Source organism: Rhamphochromis longiceps, linkage group LG20 (assembly GCF_057381845.1).
Source record: "Rhamphochromis longiceps isolate RC_006_pf linkage group LG20, R_longiceps_female_GT1.1, whole genome shotgun sequence".
Taxonomy (NCBI): domain Eukaryota; kingdom Metazoa; phylum Chordata; class Actinopteri; order Cichliformes; family Cichlidae; genus Rhamphochromis; species Rhamphochromis longiceps.
Genome location: NC_140576.1, coordinates 3786181 through 3808863, shown reverse-complemented (window position 1 = coordinate 3808863; position 22683 = coordinate 3786181). Strand labels below are relative to the sequence as shown.

The window sequence follows — 22683 nt, the reverse complement described above, 5'->3', positions numbered from 1 at the left end:
TGGAATCAATACTTTTCTCCATCATGTGTGCCTGGGGCTCGTGATCCTCCTCCCTGTCTCTGATGTGAGGTGTGAAGCCTAGTTTATGTGAAGCCTAGTTTACAGCACACTGGTGAACACGGTCTCTTGATCCTGCTCATCCTCTTATTCAACACCGAAGGGCACCGAGCTCTGTAATCCACAACCCCCGGTCCCTGGCTGAGTTCATGGTCGACACCAAAGCCCTGCTGTTCTCACAAACCCCCCCGCTGCCGGGGCCAGCACCGCCTCATACTTCACATAGAGGCATATATTTTGCACTCGTGGTCTCACACACCAACACAGGCTTCACAGTGTGTCAAACCCTCCTTCGCACTCTCAAAAAGACACATAACTCAAAGAGCTGCACACAGGTCTGTGGGTGCCAAGTGCTTCAGGCTTTCTTATTTCCCAGTTTACACTAAGGAGCTGATAGTGTCATGTGTCTCCTGCTGACTTCAATCCACTCTTAGAGCTAGATCACCTCCCTAATGACAGTAATTGTATTGTGGAAGCCCCTGGTCATGTTCAATTACCCATTCCCATCCAAGCACATTGGTCTAATCTCGCACTGTAATGTACAATAAAGATGGCTCTAGAAGGGAGATGTCAGCTTCGCTGGCATGGATGAAATCCAGCAGAAGAGCCATGCTGTGATTGAATAGGCTGAGAGGTGGCACTGAGTTTTCATTATCTCATATCTGAAAACTTCCAAATTAAAACTGCTCTTTGTCTACTTCCATTTAAAAAACACTGAGAGCCTACCATTCTTGTCACACAACTCTGCAAATTGAACACTGTGAAATCTCCACTCACCCGAGCGGTTTCTCCAAGCGACTGGCAGGTGAGCCCACGATCTCTCCCAGCGTACAGAAGACCTGTCCCAGGAAGTCCTGCCATGGGGAGGAGGGCATAAAGTGGGATCGAGAGAGAGACGTAGGATGGGAACATTCAAATGGATCACGGGGGGTAACAAGGAGAGGCCGTGAGGAGTTAAGCATAATTGTAAGCATTGTACAGTTATTAATTAGGACGTCTGAGGCAGACACGTACGTTAAATTCGGTTGGCTTCCGGGGTGAAGAAGGAGGAGGAGGAAGAAGAGAGAGAGACCAGGCAGCAGCAGTGACACAACAGAGCATATCATGGAACAGAAGACACATGACTCAAATACCAGACTGTCATCAACCAAGTGCGAGAAAGAAGAGCAAAAGTGAAAATGTGAGAGAGCAGAGAGGCAGAATGAGAACAGCAGAGGGTAAAGAGTCACAGAGCCTCACAGGAAGCGAACAGGAGAGCGAAAGAGCGCAAAAGAAGGAAGGTGACGGAGACACACATCACACAGGTTGTTTCCAGAGTATGGAGCACAATGCAAAAGCGCAACAACAAAGCGTCACGTGACATATTTGATGATGAGCATTTTGGCAGTATGCAAACCAAGTGCTGCAAATATATTGTTTTGTGTCTGCATTGTATGAGTTTATCTATCAAAGCTTTCAGCATAAAAGACGACACTAACATACATTCACCTTAATGAGCTGTTCTCTTGAATGTATGCTGCACAACAAAGGACCTCGCCTTTCAGACAGTCCTGCCATTTTAAAATAAATAGATACTGTTTAGAAAAATTGTCGGCTGTCTTGGAAATCAAAATTCGCAGCTGCAAAGAGCACCACGGCGCACACAGGGAAATGTGTTGAATAGCTTTGATAATGATGTGCAATGCTTCATTTCTCATTTAAAAGAAAAAAAAAGTAATGAGTCTATGCCAGATGCAAATGAAAGTTTGATTATTATCGCTCCAGAGGAATAATATAGCTCATTTTAGCTGATGAAAGACTAAAAAAATGTCATAATAATAACAAACAACATTTTGGCAGATGAAGCACAATTCACTCATTATTTCTGAATATATTTGAGCATTTAGATGCTACAAACTTTGGTTTGCATAGAACCTAAATATCACATGCACTGACGACTAAAGGGTTGTGTATGAAGTAAAGCTGAGCTCCCGACTCTTAGAAAAGTTTTTCACTTACGTGCTTTGCCAGATCTGGACTTTTAGAATCAATATCATACCTGAAATCACAAAGAGACCACAAATGGCAGAGGTTAGTGCGTGGGCACGACAACAGAAGATTTTTTTTGTGCTGGTGCTAATTAAAGGAAAGTGACTGCGGTGTGGACACTTTTTGTCTGTCAATCACACACCGGGGGAGAGCCGCCTAGCCCAAAAAAAAGAAAAAATGGGGAGGGGGGAAGAAACACGTAAGCAGTAATGTGACAGTTAATTAAGGAAGTCATTCTATAGTTTATGAATGTAATTTCCACTCTCTGCCAGGGGGCACATACTGAAACAATCCACCAAAGGAGAGTGGGTTTGGAGCATCTGCCAGTCAAACTTAATGGAAAAGTAATTAAATCTGAGCACGCCCTGCCTCCCACCTCTGTGATAAAAGAGAGAAGTAAATGAGTAACACAGATTGTGAGGGAGTGCACTCCCTCCTTTACTGTCCCAGTCTTGCACCAAATTAATTCATTAAGTGTCTAAAACTCCTCAGAGACCTTCAGTGCAGTCCTGGAAGGAAACATCCTAGTCCACCAGGGAATTCATGCTTTGGCAGATATGGATTTTTGTAAGAACATCTCCAATCCTGCAGGAAGAAGGGGGTGGAGAAATTATCCTGATTCTGTTCTGGGAGACCTCAAAATGAAGCTGCACCTTCCTGACCCTTTCACTAGTCAGACCTTTTCAACAGAGGAACGCCAGGACAGCGGTCTTTGTGAGTTTTATGGGACTTGCTTTCAGACATTTGCTTTTCTTAGCAGCAGGAAGATTAAGGATAAAACTTTATATGAAATATTTATCACCTTATACCAATCTCCACTCAACGAATGACTACTGAGACACTGCACCAATGAATAATTCCTTGGGAGAGACTCAAGCTGATGACGAGCAAGAGAAGATAGAAAAAGAGTGACTTTGAGAGAAAATGACAGGCAGGAAAAAGGGGAGAAGGGATGATGAGATAGATGGGGGACAAGGAAGCACGGTAAGGGAGAGGATGTTAAGAAGATGCTGCGTTGGAAATAAATGAAGAACTGGAGAAGAGGGCGGCATAACTAAAAAAAAAAACCTCAGTGTGTGTCCTCAGAGAAATGGATCAAATAGAATAACTCACACGTCAAAGCGCAGATTCTGCTTCTCCTCGAAGAAGTAGTCCAGGATGTACTTCCTGACAAAGTCTGGGTTTAGCGTGTTGTCTATCACCTCTGTTCTCCCAAACTAGAGACAAGACAAGGTAGACGTGAACAAGAAGCTTTGAGAATCTGTATTTACTGCTCTATTACCTCACACCATCCCATCTATCATGCTACCAAACAGCCATCTGAATTAGTAGCTTTCATTGAGATCAGAACAGGAATAAAAAAATCAGAAGGTTCTATCTTCTTCTTTACCTTTTCACATTGTGCTGGGCATGCATAAGCTTGCAGAAGGCATTTTATTGAGTCCAATTACACTAATTTTCTTTAATACCACATTCACGCCTCCATCATTCTCTAAAGCCACTTCTAGGGTTCCCCTTTGCTTTTACAAAGGGGAACTAACAACACTCCTGCAAAAGGAAGAAAAAGTAAAGCTGCCAGGGCAGACACCAAAAACCATTACATCAGTGTTACACAGCAAGACTTTGTGATGAGGTGATGTTCTGACAAACAAATCAACAAAAATGGAAAGAGTTGCACCCTCTTCCTCGTGAGCACACGCGCATTAATTGTTATCCGACATGAATAATTCAGTCAGAAAGTCAGAGAAGTGATGTCAAGCTGCATAAATAAAACATCGCCGGTAAAAAAGAGTAACCATAAACTGACACGGTGAATTAATAATAGCAGTGTTAGGGCTTAATAAGGAGATGAAACAGCGGGATTACAGACTCACACTTTTGTGATTACATCCAATGGGGTTAAGACTCAAAGTGAGTCCTAACATGAAAGCAGACAAGCCACACTACGCGAGCAGAATACGTTGAACGGATGGACGCCGATGCTAATGCAAAGACAGTCAGGGTGGATTGTGTGCAACTTATGACAGCCTAAGAGTGTGGGTTTGTTCAAGTGTAGCCTGCCATCAGGTATAAAAGTGTGTCTAGGTCTATAAAAGTTTAACTACTTTGTGTGCATGTGTGTGTGTGTGTCACTACCTCCTCTCCTGCTTTTCCTGTCAAAAAATGTGAGAGCTCTGCTCCAGCAAACGCAAAGAAGGTGAAATCTGTCACGAGCGAACAGCAGCCTATTTTTAATGACAGAAGGTGTATGTGGCAGCGGGAGGGCTATAGCATATTCACTTTGGTGCCACGCCAAACATAACAAAGGAAGAAGAATCAGCACCAGAGCAGCTAAAAAAGCCACCCGAGGAAATAACAGATCTCCCACTCCACACATTATCTCCACCTTGGCAAGTACACGGCCAACATGTAAAGCCAACGTTGCAAAGCTCTACAATTAACTGTCAAGAGAGAAAAAAAAGACCCTTCCTGCAGGGATATCCGGGTGCTGGCAGTGTGACTTCTTTCCCTTAAGTAACCCTGTACTGAAATAAATTGTGAGCCCTAACGTTAGAAGATTTATCTTGGTAAAAAGATTAACGTCAAGGAGTTTGAAAGGAATTTATGCAGGTTGTACTATGTCAGCTGCTCAGGTAAGTGAAAGTGCGAGACAGGGGAAAATCTGTCATGCACCTGGAGTAATAACTGATGAGGGAGTTGGATATTAAGACTTTAAGTCATGCTGCAGGAAAATGATGGATTGTCAGATTCATGTTGTGACCAAAAGTGAGTTAAGAGCTCACTGGTTTCTTAGGAAGCAAAACACAATGCATGTGTAACATCTGCTTTCATGTTCTTCTGTTGATGAGGTGTGTGAATGATCAGCAGCTGATGGGGAAGCTTGTCCCGTAGAAGGGTAATTGGATTACAGATGGCTGGTGGCACACTGGCTACCAACCACACTTACTCCCAGGAGAACAAAAACACATTACCTGACAGAGGGGCAAAAGAGGCACTCCGCTTTATCAATTCTGCACAGCTTGACTCGGCTGCTCGCAAAGCCAGCTGTCATCTGCAGCTGAAGACACAGGCCTATCTCCTTCAGGGAGAGGCATTCAGCCTGCACCCACAGTTTGTACGCTCGAGGTGGGGCACTATAACCCGAGGTGACAACTGTAGGAGACTTATCACGAATGAGTGCAACACTTGATGCTCATCCATATTTGCATGATAAAATGTTAAAAGTACTTTCTGGCTTAGGAACAGAATATTACTGCGTTGATACCAGTACAAAGACTTGCTTTTCTGCGAGTCAAGGCCGGCAGACATTCGTTCAGAGACATAAGAGGAAAAACTGTCAAGCATCAACCTCAAGTGTTGTTAAGGCTGCAGAAAACTTTCTTAGACTTCTTCGTCTTCTCTTTGAGATGCACTTGGCAATGCAAATCTGCAATGCATGTCTGTTGACAGTAAATAGTCTCCAGTCTGCTTCTCCTCCCAAACTGCTCAGTCTCAGTAGAGTAAAAACAGGAAGTCGATCTCCTTGCCATTAGGAAACACACTGCCAACACATTGCAATCAGTCTGAGTCAGTCCATGCCAATGAGGGCTACCTTTAAGTTTTTTTACAATAAGAGACTCAATTCAACTGTATTCTGGTTATATTTGTATATAAAAGCAAGGCTGCTGAGTGCTTGTGTCACTATTAGTGGAGGAATTTCTAAACCTCTGTTTCAAATCTGTGAGGTTTTGTTTAATGTCAATTTCTTTGTATATAAAGGGCAAAATATATTAAACAGACAGCAATAAGTAGCTTTTTTCTGATTTACCAGAGTAACCTTGGTATTATCACAAAAAGATTGCATGCGATTGCCAACTTCATCACAAAATCATAGCAGACCAACTCCGTATTTATCGCCTTCTGGATGCACCAAATCTACCTTAAAGACAGCAGTAGTCGCAGACCAGGTCTCCATGTTCGAAGCAACCGTATCAAAGGCAATAAGATTGCAAGTGCCTGTAGCATAATATGAAAACTGTGTGATGTTCAACAGCATCAACATGAGCAGGTAGCTGTCCAGTGAATTCACAGCAAACAAGTGTATGCACGGTGCAGACAGCACCATTGCCTAAATCGAAGAGTATTTCAAGTAGCGAGAAATCACTTAGGTGTTATAAAGGCAACTTTGGACTGTGTCCTGACCTGATTCTTCCAACATGGCTGGCTTTGAATGAAAGTCAACCTTTTTTCCAGAGTCAAAGGGTTGGCCGGCAATCGATCACAACCATAAGAAACATTAAGACTCCGGCATAGAAGTACCAAAAAAAGGAAGGGAGAAGGGAGAGAGCTGAAGATGACGAGCATCTCCAAAAGTTGATTCTGTTCATCTGGACGTGGCGTTTTGTGGGAGAAACGTTTCGTCACTCATCCAAGTGACGTCTTCAGTCTCAGCTGACTGCAGGTTTCAAGCTTATAAACAGGAAATTTGCATAATGACTGAAACCAGCCCACTGAAGGAACAATGGGCTGGGAGGTCAGTTCCTTAATCATAATTATGCAGATTCTCATGACCATTGATCAACAACCACTGACCAAAACCCACTGATCAAAGACCACTGATCAATGGCCATGAGTACCATTCACAGAGAGTTGGGGAATGGCTGCAATCACAGCATTGTAAGATGGCGAAAGATGTACCCTTAGGCCCCCTCCTCGATTCAGAGATGGTCTTTCCCTTTTCACGTAAATGGCCTCCTTGACTCCGCCCTCAAACCAGCGTTCCTCCCTGTCCAGGATGTGAACATCCTCATCATTGAAAGAGTGTCCACTGGCCTGTAGGTGTAAATAGACTGCAGAGTCCTGACCTGACGAGGTAGCTCTTCTGTGTTGTGCCATCCGCTTCGCCACAGGTTGTTTGGTTTCCCTGATGTATAACGGTGTGTTCACACCGAACGCGATAGAGGCAGGCAGAGCGTCAGGCTTACATGTAAAGTCAATGGAAAGGCGCGCTGACCCGCGATTGCGGCTCCCGCGAAAATTCGGAAGCAGATTTGCGTCGCGAAAACGCCTGAAACGCGCTACACTCACGCGCGAAAAAAACCACGCGCGTGAGTTTATGTGTTGCATTTTGTGCATACACGCGTTTCGCGTCCCCCGCTCGAGTTGGAAAAATCTGAACTCCAGCGTCAAATCGCGCCGCGACAACCAATCAGGAGCCTGGTGACGTGGCTGTTACCTAGTTCAAAGGGGCAGATCCAGCCAAAGCCCTTTATTCTTCAATAGAAAGAAGGCTAATCAATGCCGTAGCAAACAACCCGGACACCAGCTGCTTTCTGGACCGAGACAGGAATATAAAGGACCGAGCTTGGAGGAAGATATGTAAAGAGATCGGGCAACCTGGTAAGTTCATTCATTTTTCTTAAGTTTTCTCTAAAGTTTTCACTGACCCGGGGAAGCCGCACAAAAGCTAGCAAGCCACCGCTATTTTCCCACTGACGTACAAATACCGTTCTGCTTTTAGGCATGTTGTCATTTAAGAATATATTTTATTGTTTATTAATAAACAGCACACAGTGGTCCCGCTGTTCATCCGTCACTGCCTCTTTTTTCTTAATTTTCATTTTCTTTTTTTGCACCGGACAGCATTGCATTCTGCAGCCTGATTGACAAATCTCCTGCGCTTGCCAAATTTATCATGTTTGGTTTTGATAACCATCACGTCCAATAGAAAAAACAGCACAAAAACACCCATAACTATGAGCCTCATTCGGAAATAGACACCTGCACCGCGAGGGAAAAAGGCGCACGAAAGTGGCAGGCAGATGAAGACAAACCGCGGCATATTAATACTTTTACGTTTTGCAATCTACAAAGGTTTGCACTTTGAGAATCAATTGTGAGAACTGTGACCAATGTTCATGTGTGTGTGTGGAAAACAGTGTATAAAGTGCGTGGCCAGGGGCTAGTTATTCTGAGAACCCCTGCTGCAATAAATGAGGGACCACTGTCTACTCTATGATTATTATATTCAACCTGTTAACATTTAATACTGTATTGATAGAACCAACTGATTCTGAAGCAGAGCATCCCCTGTTGCTTCTCCTGGCTCCCCAGTCCCTGAGCTCCTGCTGCTGCACCCACAGATATGTACAGCAAGCACTGATACCTTTTTAGTCGGTGGGATTGCCTGTGATCACCTTTACTAAATATCTACAACCAATCTGATTATATCCTGTTTTTGGTTTGTTTGTTTTTTTCAAGGTTGAAATTAAAATCTAGTAGCAGCCTTCTCATTTCTTTGTGTTTTGTGCTGTTTTACAGGCCCACAGGGGAGGACGGCTCCGAGGCAGATGAGGGACGGGTCCCAGGACGGTCCATCGGTGGTGGAGCTGGAGCCACACCAGTCTCCAATGGAGCATTTCCTCCTTAGCCTGGTTCCTGCTCTGGAGAGCAGCTGGTCCTTTTTATTCCTGTCTCTCTGTAAATACTTATATTTTATATATTTATGTTTAATGTATTTCTGTGTGAGAATTTTAATATTATTTCAAATAAATTTTTATAATGACTAATGTCTCAGTTCTACTACACAGCAAATGTTGGCACACGACTTGACACATGTAGAATTTATTTCATATTATACTAATGACAAAATATACTAATACAGTGGGATGCAGAAGTTTGGGCAACCTTGTTAATAGACATTATTTTCCTGTATAAATCGTTGGTTGTTACAATAAAAAAATGTCAGTTAAATATATCATACAGGAGACACACACAGTGATATTTGAGAAGTGAAAAGAAGTTTACTGGATTTACAAAAAGTGCAATAATTATTTAAACAAAATCAAGCAGGTGCATAAATTTGGGCACCACAAAAAAGAAATGAAATAAATATTTAGTGTATATCAATGTGTGTGTCTCCTATATGATATATGGGGTGCCTTTGTCTGGACGTGCTTCCCATCCAGAGCTGCACAGCACAGAGGGAAGTTCCAGCGCTCCTGGAGTCCCTCTGTGATGGACCGCCAGTCTCCAGGTGAAGGCACAGCCATGAAGTCGTCCACTAGACAGTCCCAGATGGCCGTCGCTGCCTGGGGGGTGATCTGGCTCACCGACTCTGTAACTGAACGCTTGGTGCTGAAGCAGTCCGCGGTGACAAGGAACCTGGACAAAATTGTTCAAAATCAGTATTATGTGTACTGCAGTTACAAAATACATTATTCAAATTCCAAAATACTTTGGTGATGTCAGATTTAAATCACAAAACTTAAATCTTACATAAAACATTTTGTAATTATAAGGATAATTACAAAATGTATATTAGATAATATCTAAAACAGTTGTGTTTTGTTTTAACTTTAATATATCATAATTTGATTGGTAGCAACTTTCACAACTACAGTGAGCCAATCACTCATAATTTCTAAACATGTCAATCAGGTAGGAATGAAGTAAGACATTAATAGAAATAAAGAGTTGTATGTTGACATGTAGCCCTTTCCTTGCTTAAATCATTAATATTTTTGAAAAATTAATCTGTGATAAGACAGCTTATCAAGATAGAACCATGTAACTAGAGATGAACCAAACTGTTCACAGTTTTATCTAACTCTGTTTTAATAAAGGCTGGTGACCCCTGTTATAGAGTCTGACAGCTGCAGGGATTATATACAAATATTCAACTATCCCAGAATTAAACCAGGTCTAAATAAAAAGGAGTGAGTATCACTACAAAGGTTAACTCAGTGGTCCTAATGCTACAGTTTGCTTTCAGTAAACACCGAGAGCATTCACTGTTAGCATAGCACATCCATGTTAGCAGTGTATAAATGGATGGTTTAGCATATATTAGCACAGGTGTCAATAAAGGACTACGTATTAAACACTTTTACTAACCTCACGCAGACGGACAGGCGCTCTGCAGGTGGGATTGAGCGCCTGTAGTCGGTGTCTAGGCGGGCGATTCTGGGACCGACGCGGGACAGCAGGTCCTCAAACTGGCCGAGTGAATGACGGTGATAGCGCTGGAATCGGCCGTCATCCAGGCGCAGCTCCTGGAGCAAGTGGTGAAACTCACCAAACTGCTCACGCCTCTGGAGGACCTGATGGACCCAGGTACGGCAAGGATGTCCTTTACGCCGCTACTCTGCTCTCCACAGTAAATAGAGAAGGGAGACTCTCTCTTCAAGCGCTAGCTCGACAGCTGCCATCTTGCAAAGATACCGGTCTTGCAAAACTTCCTCCCACATCCCTCCCACATTTCCGGTTCACGCGCGTTAAAATATGATATTTTGGGGCGCGATGGATTTTTCTTGGACACGCGTAGAGGTGCGAATGTGCACGCGTCAAGTTAGGGGCGTTTGGGGCTTTTTTCACGCGCCCATCCTGGTGTTTAGAAAAAATGCGTCTCAACTGGTCCGATACTCCTGACACATATGGGATCACTACAGGTTTTCGCTTGGGCAGCGGTTGTCCTTCTCTCCTGGATCGGCTGGAGCTTTCTTTAAGTGCCTTTCCAGCTTTGACAAAAGTCCAGCTGGGATAACCACATTTACTCAGGGCCTTCTTGATGTGCTGTTCTTCTGGGTGTAGCTCAGGTGGCAGAGCAGGTCAGCCACTAACCAGAAGGTCAGTGGTTCGATCCCAGGCTGCCTCCTATGCCAAATATCCTCCCGGTCAAGATACTAACCCCGTGTTTGCCTACTGGTGGTGGTCAGCACCCTAACACTAGGTGGCGCCAGTGTTCGGCAGCCTCACCTCTGTCAGTGCGCCTCAGGGCAGCTGTGGCTACAATGTAGCTTGCCGTCACCAGTGTGTGAATGTGTGTGTGAATGGGTGGATGACTGAATGTAGTGTAAAGCACTTTGGGGTCCTGAGTAAAGCGCTATACCAATACAATTTCTGCCTCCCTGGCCGCTGTGTCAGTGGGGATGGTGTTCGCTCTGTGTTGTAGCGTCCTGATGACACCCAGTTTGTGCTCCAGTGGATGATGAGAGTCAAACCTTAGATACTGATCCGTATGTGTAGGTTTACGGTAGACGTCAGCTTTTAGATGTCCCCCATTCCTGATGGAAATCTCACAGTCTAAGAAGGCTAACCTGCCACTTTTCATATCCTCCCTGGTGAATTTGATGTGTCGGTCCACCGAGTTAATGTGATCCGTGAAATGTAGTACGTCCTGAGATTTGATTTTCACCCAGGTGTCATCCACATATCTGAACCAATGGCTTGGTGGTGTTCCAGGGTAGGACAGCAAAGTCCTCTTTTCCACTTCTTCCATGTACAAATTGGCCACGATGGGTGAAACTGGGGAGCCCACGGCACACCCATGTTTCTGCCTGTAGAACTGACCCTTGTATGTGAAGTAGGTGGAATGAAGACACAGTTCCAAAAGCAAACACACTTGGTGGATGCTGAGAGTGGTCCTGTTGCTGAGGTTGGTGTCATCCTGTAATCTCTTACGGACTACCTCCAGCGCTTTCGTGACTGGGATGCAAGTGAAGAGAGATGTAACGTCGTACGAGACCATGGTTTCATATGCCTCCATAATGACATCTCTCACCTTCTCAACAAAATCCAAGGTTGTGGTGTTCAGAGCTGCCCACCAGCGGGTTGAGGATCGAAGCCAGAAACTTGGAGATGTTATAGGTTGTAAAGGTCCAGTTTTGTTTATTGATCTAAGCCTGAACAGCTACGCGTAGTGTCCAGTAGAGGGCTCTGTTGTTTAGTTAGCGGCAAGCTGCACTTCCAGCTCAGACCGGTTTTGTGGCGCACATTTCCCAGTAGGCAGCTCTCAATGAAGCGTGAAGCAGCGTGATACCGGACTCTAGCGAAACGAACAATTTGCAGCCCTTGGAATGCGGAGCGAGGTACATGTTTTAAGTTGTATTTCTTTGCTTAATTGATATTTTGTTGTATTTTCTGCTTTATTTGAGTTCATATTTGTAATAAGCGTCTAAGAAAATGTATTTTGTGTTTCTGTTTAGTTTTCACGGTGCATTGGCGCACCTGGCGCACTGTTAGATTCTGAATGAATCTCAAAGTAAAAATTACTGCACCCGTCGAGGCTCTCTCTATTTCTTCCTTGGTCCGGGGGACTGCTACATAGGTTACCGAGTTGATCATGCAGACGATCGGTCTTAAAGGTGCACCCTGTTTATGTATTTTCGGTAAACCATACAGACTTGGTGTAGACTCCCCTGGGTACAGCCTGTGGTATGAGGTCCGGTCAATAGCCTTGTCTTGTTCTAACTGCTTCAGACAGTCTATCACCCTCTTCCTGTAGCCACTTCCTGGGTCTCGTTTTAGGGGCTCGTAAGTATTTTCATCACTAAGTAGTGACAAAATCTTCTCATGATAGTCTTTCTGGTTTAGCAATACTGTGCACCGACCCTTGTCTGCCAGAAGGATGATAATGTTGTTGTCATCACTAAGTGATGTGAGTGCCTTCCTCTGCCTTCCTTTATGATCTGTCCAAACTGCATGTCAGATGGTCTGCTACCATCAGAAGCGCCCTAAGCCAGCACCACTCTGAGGTCAGATAAGGGGTGTCTGTGTCACACATTATCTGTCACTTTTGGAGATCAACAATCTGACATTCACATCCACTTCAAACTGTGATCAGCCACTGCGTAGAGCCCAGGTTTGTACTTCTTTTACGACCTTGTATATCGACTTCCCCTCCTTCAAAATGCAACACCAACGTCAATGTCTCTGTGGAGGAAATGTCTGGAGCAATGCGCCATCTCATCACCATTTTTCTAGCGATCCACCAGTAATTTCTTAGAATTCTTTGAGTTCATATCCTGAATGTAAAAAAAACGAGTGAACAGGACTACTTGGGCATAGAATCGACAATTTTCTGTTTCGAATGTAGTGAAAATTTCCTCCAGCTTTCACCCTGCAAATGGCTAATTCTTACTAATGCTACATTTATTTTGTCCGTGGCACCTGTGGAGGTGCTTTATGGTTATGATCCTGGACGAGCCATTCATACAGTGAAAAATATTATTAAAAAAGGCCGATGGTATGCTTTGGAGCAGTGGAAGAGCTTTTGGTGGTTTATCACCCTGTCTCCTTGCCCACAGTGCTTTTTCAAATGGCCTGTTTGCCACACTGTTTCTGGTAATTCTTGTTGATCCCTGAGGTGGTTTCTCGTGTTATTTCTCACCTGTTCTTTGTGGTACTCATATTTTACTCATATTATCCAATCTGCTGGTAATCTTTCTGGGTCTGCTTGTGTTACCTCTGTTCTCAGTTCAGTTTTTGTTTTTACTTTTAGACAATATAATCAAACTATGGAGAGCTGATGGAGCATTTCCCAATCTACTTGTGAAAAGATGTAATTTGTGATTCAAATAAACATTTGACCTTTTCTCTGAACTCATTTCACATCTCTTCTTTGTAGTTTCTCTAAGCTAAAAAAGAGCAAGGTAAAAATGGTGGAGTGTAAAGCCATTTATACTGAGGTTCACACAGCAGCTAAGCAGAGTGGCTACAGGTATAGATTATTCTTTAGGTTTGACAGTCAAACTGAGATCATTGCTGCTTATACCGTTATATTCTATGAAATAAAGAGTAAAATTTGGTGATACTTTAACTGTTTAGCTACTAATTTGTCCAGTGAATCCTGAAATCCAAGTTATCAATCTGTGCGGTACAACTGAAACACATTTTTGCCTTTTTGGAAGCAAAAACTCAACAAAACTATATGTTTTGTTTTTATTGGGGTATCAAATCTTTCCCATTTTAAATCTGAAGTCACACCACTCACCGTTCAATCCCAATCGATTTCAATGTGTAAGCAAAGAGACTAGTTCGACTGCCTTAGATCAAAATAATAAGAATTGATTTAATTTAAGTTGCAGTTTCAGTGTATGCCTTTAATTTGTGATTACAGTGTCACATAACAATTCCAGACGGGCCTAATGTCTTACTGCAACCTCTGTCTGCTTTGATCAGAGGGGAAGCCAGAGGGGACAGCGACACAGAGGAAAATCTTTAATGATACATGTAGCTGCCACCTTAATCAGTCACAGCTAACACAGTGCTGACCAGAGCACCAGCATTTACAAGGTCAGTCAATTGCAAGTGATTGGCACTCACAGCATTTACCTTGAGACAGAGGAGGGTGGGGAGGGGGTAAGCGGGATAAACAGAGTAAGATGTCACGGAAAAGAGACGGACTGACTGAGCTGTGTTGACAGGGAAACGGCGTGGTCGCTTACCTCTCTCCACTGTTTGGTCTCTACGCCCTGGGTGTACAACACAACCACTGAGAAGTGATGAAGAAGGATGAGATAGCAGCGAAGAGAGAGGAAAAATGCAAAACAGAAGAATACGTCACCAAACAATCTCAATCAAGAATCCTGCCTCTTCAAATTATGTTTGTTTTGTTCCTTCTTTGCTGACATTCATGATTAATTATCTTGCCACGCCCTGACAACATAATGAACTGCCAAGCTTGATGGTTCTAGGTATGCTGTCCACAATCAAAAAAGAAAATCAAGATAGAGAGCCCCTGAACACAGCGACACCCATGCAATCAAAACACAATTTCTTCATTGTGGGATTCTCCTGATTCCCATTAGATCTGGCGACTTTAAATGAAGCTGGGGCGGGTGAATACCACATGACCTGTCATATATACCGAGGTTCAGCTTCAGGCGAATACAAAACAGGGTGTCAGCGCTATTTTCCCAGTAGCTTATTTACACAAAGGGCTTTTACCTCCTCCCTATTATGTTAAATGTCTCCCCCTCCATTCTCTATCCTGCAGGGAGTATCAAAGAAAATGCCTTTATGGCGTTTCCCCATGTGTCTCACCAAAAGATAGATAAGATAAGATAACCTTTATTAGTCCCACACGTGGGAAATTTGTTTTGTCACAGCAGGAAGTGGACAGTGCAAAAGTTATGAGGCAAAAATTAGAATACAATAAGAATAAATACAGTACACAGCTGTACAGAATAGAATAAAATAATATACTATATACAATAGAATAAAAATATACAATAAGATAAAAATAGAATACGAATGCTATATACAACTGAGTAAAAATACAACGATGCCAGAAAAGATTATTGCACTTAGTGTTATTGCACATGTGTGGATGTGTGTGTTTGTTCAGTTAAAGTCTTTGTTGTGGAGTCTGACAGCAGTGGGGAGGAAAGACCTGCGAAATCTCTCCGTCCCACACCGTGGGTGCCGCAGTCTCCCACTGAAGGAGCTGCTCAGTGCTGTCACAGTCTGCTGCATGGGGTGGGAGACGTTGTCCAACAGGGATGACAGCTTAGCCGCCGTTCTCCTGTCACTCACCACCTCCACTGGGTCCAGAGGGCATCCTAGAACAGAGCTGGCCCTTCGGATCACCCTGTTCAGTCTCTTCCTGTCCCCAGCAGAGATGCTGCCGCCCCAGCAGACCACACCATAAAAGATAGCAGAAGCCACCACAGAGTCATAGAAGGTCTTCAGGAGTGGGCCCTCCACCCCAAACGACCTGAGTCTCCGCAGCAGGTACAGCCTGCTCTGCCCTTTCCTGTAGAGGGCGTCTGAGTTATGAGTCCAGTCCAGTCTGTTGTTCAGATGAACACCAAGGTACCTGTAGCTGTCCACAGCCTCAATGTCCATACCCTGGATGTTCAGTGGTTGCAGTGGAGAATGCTTGTGCCTGCGGAAGTCTACCACCAGATCCTTGGTTTTACTGGCGTTGATCTGGAGGTAGTTCAGCTGGCACCAGTCCACAAAGTCTTGAGTCAGTCCTCTGTACTCCTTGTCGTCCCCATCAGTGATGAGGCCGACTATTGCAGAGTCATCAGAGAACTTCTGCAGGAAGCACTGGGTGGAATTGTGGGAGAAGTCTGCAGTGTAGATGGTGAATAGCCATTTGTATTCAAAGGCTGGCGTTTACACCCTGCATGCATTAAGGTACTTTAGCTCTCAGCAAGGAAAGGTTGTCACATTATTGTGCAAATGATATGCAGTTATTGAAGGAACACTTTGAAACAGCGCAGTAAACTGAATCAAAGTTAAGCTCAGCAAAAATAAAAAGTGAAGCTTTGTAAATGGAGACGAGGTGTCAGCGAACCATATTCTGAGCAAAATCTCCCGCAGGAAAATCTGAGCTGCAATTATCATCGTAAAAGCTGAGAACTTACAAGGGTCAGATTTGGAGAAAGTGTCTCGGTCCAACAGATTCCTGTAAGAGAAGAAAAGAGTTGCACATCAAAATGTGAAAACAGAGTCCTGCATGTGTGTGTGTGTATATGCAATTTCCGTTTAACTCATTCACTGCCATTGACGTCTATAGCCGTCAATGGCAGTGAATGAGTCAATGGGTTTAACTCATTCACTGCCAATGGCTGGCAGTGAATGAGTTAAGACTGCAGGGCAACAGCTGTACACAATACACAAATGCTTCTTCTTTCATGCTGTGAAATCACTGAATGCCATATGCAAAGAGCTACAACATAATTGCACGGTAATTCAACAACCATACTCAACTTCACACAAACCACAACGCCCCGTGGGATATCATTTCCATGTGAGTACAATAAAGTGCAGTGGAAAGAGACAGTGGTAACAGGCAGAGGTGCCTTTCAAAGTATGGACACTACCTATAAAAGCAGCCTGCCTCTACAGTGCGCTCAGAAACTGCAAATCCTTTTAAGAATATGTAATCCTTAAATAAAAAAAATGCAGAAATGTGAGTATTAAACAACAACATTTTTTTAAAACACCTGAAGATAGAATAGCATACATTAAATGTCAGATTTCTTTTATTCGTGTAAGTTTAGTAGATAACTGTAAATCTAAAAATGATGCAAAAAAACAAGTGGCATAAAAAAAAAAGCTCAAGAAACAGATAAACAGTTCAAACTAGGCATATTTATGGCTGGGTAATGTATTTAATTGTACACTCAATCACAGATTTAACTTTCAAAGATTATTAAAATAAGATAATCAAGTTTCACAATAATTTGCTTCTTTTTGTCTCGTTTTAGAAATCCTGTTCATCTTCCCCTTCACAATTGTGCCTGCACCCATTCCTATAAAAAAAAGCCCTGGAGAGCAGGCATTTTTAGCTCAGCTCAAACCCGAAGGACAAAAAGACAGTCTTTGAGCAATGGGAGAGGATAAAACAGCTGCTCGGAAACATTTTGGCTCCAAGTAATCTGAAAAGTAGATGCGGACACAAAAAATTGTCAGGGCTCTGTGTGCGGGCAGGCGGAGGGGAGGATCCAAACGCAGGACTCGAACACTGAATAGTAACTCAAAAAAAACCCTCAGCTTTATTTACTGGCAGAAAACAAAGCAAACTGAGCAACGGTACACGAAAGTACTGAACACAAAAACACACAGGTATAAGCCGAAGGTACGACACGACACCGAGCACGGGAAAACACAGGGCTTATATACACAGGGTGGTAATGAGGGAATGGGCAACAGGAGGGAGACACAGCTGGGAGAGATCAGGGCTGACGAGACAGGGGGAGCAAAGCTGCACACACTAACATAAGACAAGGACTTTCACAATAAAACAGGAAACATGAATCACTACTCAAGGACACAGACTCAACACAGAGAGGCAGACAGAAAATAATACATGGAACTCAAACAATACATGAGACAATAAATCCTGACCACGAATAAACAGAAAGATAGAATTCTAATAATAATGGACAAAGCACAAGAGGAACAAAACGATCATTCAAAAAATAAACCAAAACATAATAAACTCAAAATGCTGGGTCGAACCGACCCAGAACCGTGACAAGAATAATACAATTTGTGCTCAAAGTTCAAATAATGCCTGATGTTTTAAAAGTTAATAGATAATCAAGTTAAATAATCCAGATCTCAGCACTGACCAAAATAATCATGATCACAGCTTCTCTTTAGCACCCATGTACAAACCAATGAGCAGCCTTTATTGACACTGAGCACAGCACCCAGCTTTCCTCATATGTACATGGCAACGCAGAGGAGAGAGTGTGGCAATTAACAGGTTAGCAGCTCTGTCGCAGCAACAGAGTGAATGTAAGGTGTCCAAGTGACTCGGGCCAGGAACCAACAAGCTACAAAACAGACTACATATGAGAATTTATTTAACCATTCAAACCAATATCATTAGACTGAATGAGTCCATCACTATCTGGTGGCCTGTAGCATTTTGCACATGCTAAACTCTCTAAATAAAGCATTCACGCTTTCGTGAAAGATCTATCCAGTTTGCTAACACCGATCATCATCAGCTGGCACCTTTTCAAGCAGCCACGCACCCTGATTGGCTTATTGACTCAATCCACATAAGAGGCGCAATCAGCAATAATATTATTCATGTCATCCTTATTTTAAGCTAAAACCCTGAACATTTTCCCTTAATATGTTCCCTCTGTGCAAATTCTAATATGGTAGGCATCACCTTTACAACATAAAGCAATGCTATCATCATTTACCATTTTAGATGGAAGACATGTTCCCAATGTTTTCAGGGATCTCATTAGCATATCTGTAAAGTGCAAAAGCTTGTGCCGCTAAATAACTTGATCGCAATTCAGAAAAGTCCTCTTCCCTTCAGGGGACAGCAGAATTTCAATGAATATAGATGAGGGTTCAGGACTGAATCCAAGCAGCAGGGCATCGTTCGTGTACATGTAATTCCCCATTCCTGGATACAAAATCTTCTGTGACAGGGAAACGTGGGGAAATGACAGATGCGGTGTTATTGGGTATTAGCCTTGGGCTGACCTGACTACAGTTGGACGATTGTCAGTGCAATTATCATTGGAAGTAACAAAGCCATCCATGACTAACCGCCTCTTTGTATCCACCTGTTACTGTCTGGCATCCATTACCCTCAAACAATTAGCTTGTCCATCACCTTATCCCTGCTCTCAGAGCAGACAAGAGTAGAAAACATGACATCCTCTTTTAGTTTTGCTCCATGTTCCTGTAGAGCACAAGCCTTCGTTTACCTGGCTAAACCTTAATTTGTTTTTGCAGAACATTTTTATTCCAGAAAGAAATGATTAGTATACAGATTTATACGCCTGTACAAATTAATCCAGGAGCTTAATGTGCGCATGGCCAGAGTTTGCGCATCAGTGCCGTAGGACGGGTATTAACATCTCAGATAATCCGTCTGCTTTCACTGAAGTAACGCTGCCTATTTCAAAAGTTAACTCCTTCTCTTTGCAAATCTCAGTGGGATAAGAGAAGATCATTATCCCGAAAGCCAATGTAGGAATAGTTTGTTGATGAAGATGAAGTTCATTGAAAGTAGGACAAAAGTAATTAGATACAGCTATTTTTCATTCACACCATTTCATGTATCCGCCTGCTTTCAGATCCCAGCGCTTTTGTGATCACTATGGCCATCTCATTTAAAAAACATGTAACGAAAACAGCAAACTCTCCTTTTTTCTCTATTGCTCTTGATCCCGTCACCTTCATTAAAACTTTGATTGCAATAATCTCTTCTTTCTTACTTAAGCTTTTCATATTTTAGTGCGCCTGGAGTAAGAGTCAGCAGTGCATTATTAGATGTTTAACAAGAATAAATTCAATTTCGCTGGAGAAAAAAGCAGAATATAATCTTAATAGCTTTCTTTTCTCTGCCTAATCATCCCTCACAAAGTGATGTTTGTTTATTCGGCAGTGAATTAAGCTCATAGTTATTGGTTATGCACACTTCAGTTGATAAATACAATAAGCCACAACCAGGAATTTCTGTAAACGCTGAATTAGCATCGGCCCAGAAATGCACGAGCTCTTAAATCAAATCTGCAAACTCTCTCTGCTGGTATAAATGTGTCAAAAGGCGCTGTAGTTGATAAATGGTTTCACTGAATGCCCAGTGTGAAGGAGATTTGACCTCTAAAGCATGGCTGGCTGCTGAACTCTAATTAAAAAAGAATATATTAGGAAAACGCTCCCTCTCAGTCAGATCCCTGGAGATATTTTAGCAACTCCATGGTCCAAGGGGCTGATTATTAAACTAAGAAATGTGGAATTTAATTCCCGTGCCCACAGTGCCTTATTGTCACCAGTCCCTTAAGTCTCCTCTGCTTCCTTAAAGTTGTCAAAGTCCTAATTGGCAAGTTGGAGAAATGGTATCTAATTCAGTGGAAAGTGGTTTAAAATTGTCCTGAATCTAACTGGCCAATGAGCTGCTGCCTCATTGGTTTTTACGAGGACATGACAAATGAGAGCCTGAAAGTCAAGTAAGACTGATTTACAGGAAGAAAACTCTCCATAATACATTAGAGACGGCGGAGAAAGCCGGGAGGTCAAACAGAAGGATGGTTTGCATTTCAAGTCTTCTCTGTCACTTCACTTTCTATTCTGCCTCATGGCTCTCTCTCTCTTTTGACAGACGACAGACCTCGCCTTTTCCATTACAGATCATGGGGTCCGTGGGACTATTTCCTGTCTAACATGCCCTTGAGCAGATGTAAAGGGTCAAAAGGTCAAAGAACAAAAAGGGGAACGTATATAGTGCTACAAAGAAGAGGAATCCCATTATGTACAGTGAAATATTCAGCTTTTCCTTAAGGGTAATTAATTTTTTATAGCGCAAAAATTATGTATAGCATACCATATAGCAAAGCTCATCAGATAGCATGCATACAAAGGAGAACCTTCTCTGAGATTTAAGCAGAAACAAAAATGAAAACACAGCAGATGAAAATGTATGTGTGGCTTTGTTTTGCTGCATTTTGTCTGTATTTGGAGTCACGATCAGCGATACAGGTTAATGTTGCTTTTGTCGAGAGCTCTAAAACCTCCCCTCTGTTACATTAGACACACAATCTGGTCTCCTTATTAGTGAAACGCACATCTGCTGTCTTTCACTGTGATGGCACCAGGTGTCTTCTTTTCCTCCATCTTTTTAATTATTCAGTTTCTGCCTCGAATCTCTCCAGGTCGACAGTACCTGCAGCAGAGCACTCCCTGGGCAGCCATCTCACAGGCAGTGACAGGATCTCAGTCATAAACCTGCTCTTCTGCTCGTGTAATAAATGAGAAAGCACATACGCTGCAAATCCCTGTATCAGGTTGGCTTTTGCCATGTTGCTAATGTCCGATCTGGGAATAATAACGTTGCTAATTGCATACTGTGACAGCCCAGGGTTTGTGCAGAGAAAGATTCCTTTTACAAGAAGGGGAGGGAAATACAGACTGATATTATAGGGCTTATAACTCTTGGCAAAGCTCTTTGCACTGAGTCTAGTGTGAACTTGCGGCAATCCAAAAAAAGCACCAAGCTGCAGGCATACACTATCCAAATCAGCTACAAAATGGCAATATAAAGCACTCTGAATTGTACTCTAGGCACCACACTGGGCACAGTAAAGAATCAGCTCATGCATATTTTGGCAACTGATCATTTAAACAGAGAGAAGACACTCTGCATGCATTCTGCCAAGTGTGGAGTGAAAAGAAAAGTGATGATGATCATTTACAAAGAAATGATATCACTAATTGAGGTTAGTGAAGCATCAGAGAGCTGCGAGCGCACCTTATAGTGTGGAAATAGAGAACTGTGGCTGCGTAATTGGTGGTGGACACATGTTGAGCATCAATAGCTGAAAGCAACACACAGCAGGTGGGTGGTGGTAAACCGTAATGAGCATGAAATAAGAAACACTAACTAATGCCGGGAGAAAAAAAGACGTAAGACCAACTTGTGACACACGCCTATGCACTCAAACACACACTAATTGACTGGGTTGGAAACAAGTGTTCCATGTTTCTCAACAAATATCTTCCTCTATTTAATTTTATGAGATAAACGCTGTAATAAGCATGTCCATATTAGAGCCCGACCAGCGTAGGGTTTAAAGACCAGTACCCACCGATACAGCACACAATATATTTTTACTTTCAGACACAAAAAACGTTTATTGCGAGTAGTTATTTGCCTGTTTATGCTCTGCCTAACTGCGCTCGGATCAGCTAATGGTTAAGTTGCCGACTGCCCTCTGGTGGACGCTGTGCGATGACAACAGTCGGAAGATGGTTGAAGGGTGTTTCTCCCAACTGTTCCTTACTTTTATTTTTCATTTATCAGCTGTTGTAAATGTTTATGCTGATAGTTCAGCAAACTGCTAATACTGTATATGGCCCTAACAAAAAGACAAAAGGTCGCGCTACAGACTTCAAGATTTATTTACTGGGAGTGGCCAGAATGGACAGGAATAGAAGTGAGTACATCAGAGGGACAGCTCAGGTTGAGCAGCTTGAAGACAAAGCTGAAGAGACGAAGCTGAGATGGGTACTTTGGACATCAGCACAAGAGGGATAGCGGATATACTGAGCAAAGGGTGTTGAATATGAAGCTGCTGGGCAGGAGGAAAAGAGGAAAACCTCTGAAGAGATTCATGTGTGTAGTGAAGGAGGACACAGATGGTTGGTGTGACAAGAGGATACTAGTGAAATGGGTGAGATGGAGGGAGATGATTCGCTGTGTTGACTGCTAAAATGAGCAACGAAAGAAGGCAAAGAAATAGAAGAAAAGCCCTGATGGGCTCGACCCTGTATAGCAAACCTTTCATTATTTTAACAGTCTCATTTCTGTAAGTCAACTTTTTCATCCAATCCACACTTATTCCTGTT

General features: G+C 42.9%; 1 protein-coding gene across 1 annotated transcript in view; it reads right to left on the bottom strand.

The window, feature by feature from the left end:
* cpne5a (copine Va) overlaps positions 1 to 22683 on the bottom strand; it is an 83196-nt gene that overhangs the window by 54550 nt on the left and 5963 nt on the right. Inside the window, exons 2-6 of the mRNA XM_085393748.1 lie at positions 16221 to 16261; positions 14292 to 14338; positions 3199 to 3302; positions 2056 to 2095; positions 835 to 911 (exon numbers count right to left, since the gene is read on the bottom strand). Coding sequence (XP_085249874.1) covers positions 835 to 911; positions 2056 to 2095; positions 3199 to 3302; positions 14292 to 14338; positions 16221 to 16261 — 309 coding nt within the window. The remainder of the gene's footprint in view (positions 1 to 834; positions 912 to 2055; positions 2096 to 3198; positions 3303 to 14291; positions 14339 to 16220; positions 16262 to 22683) is intronic.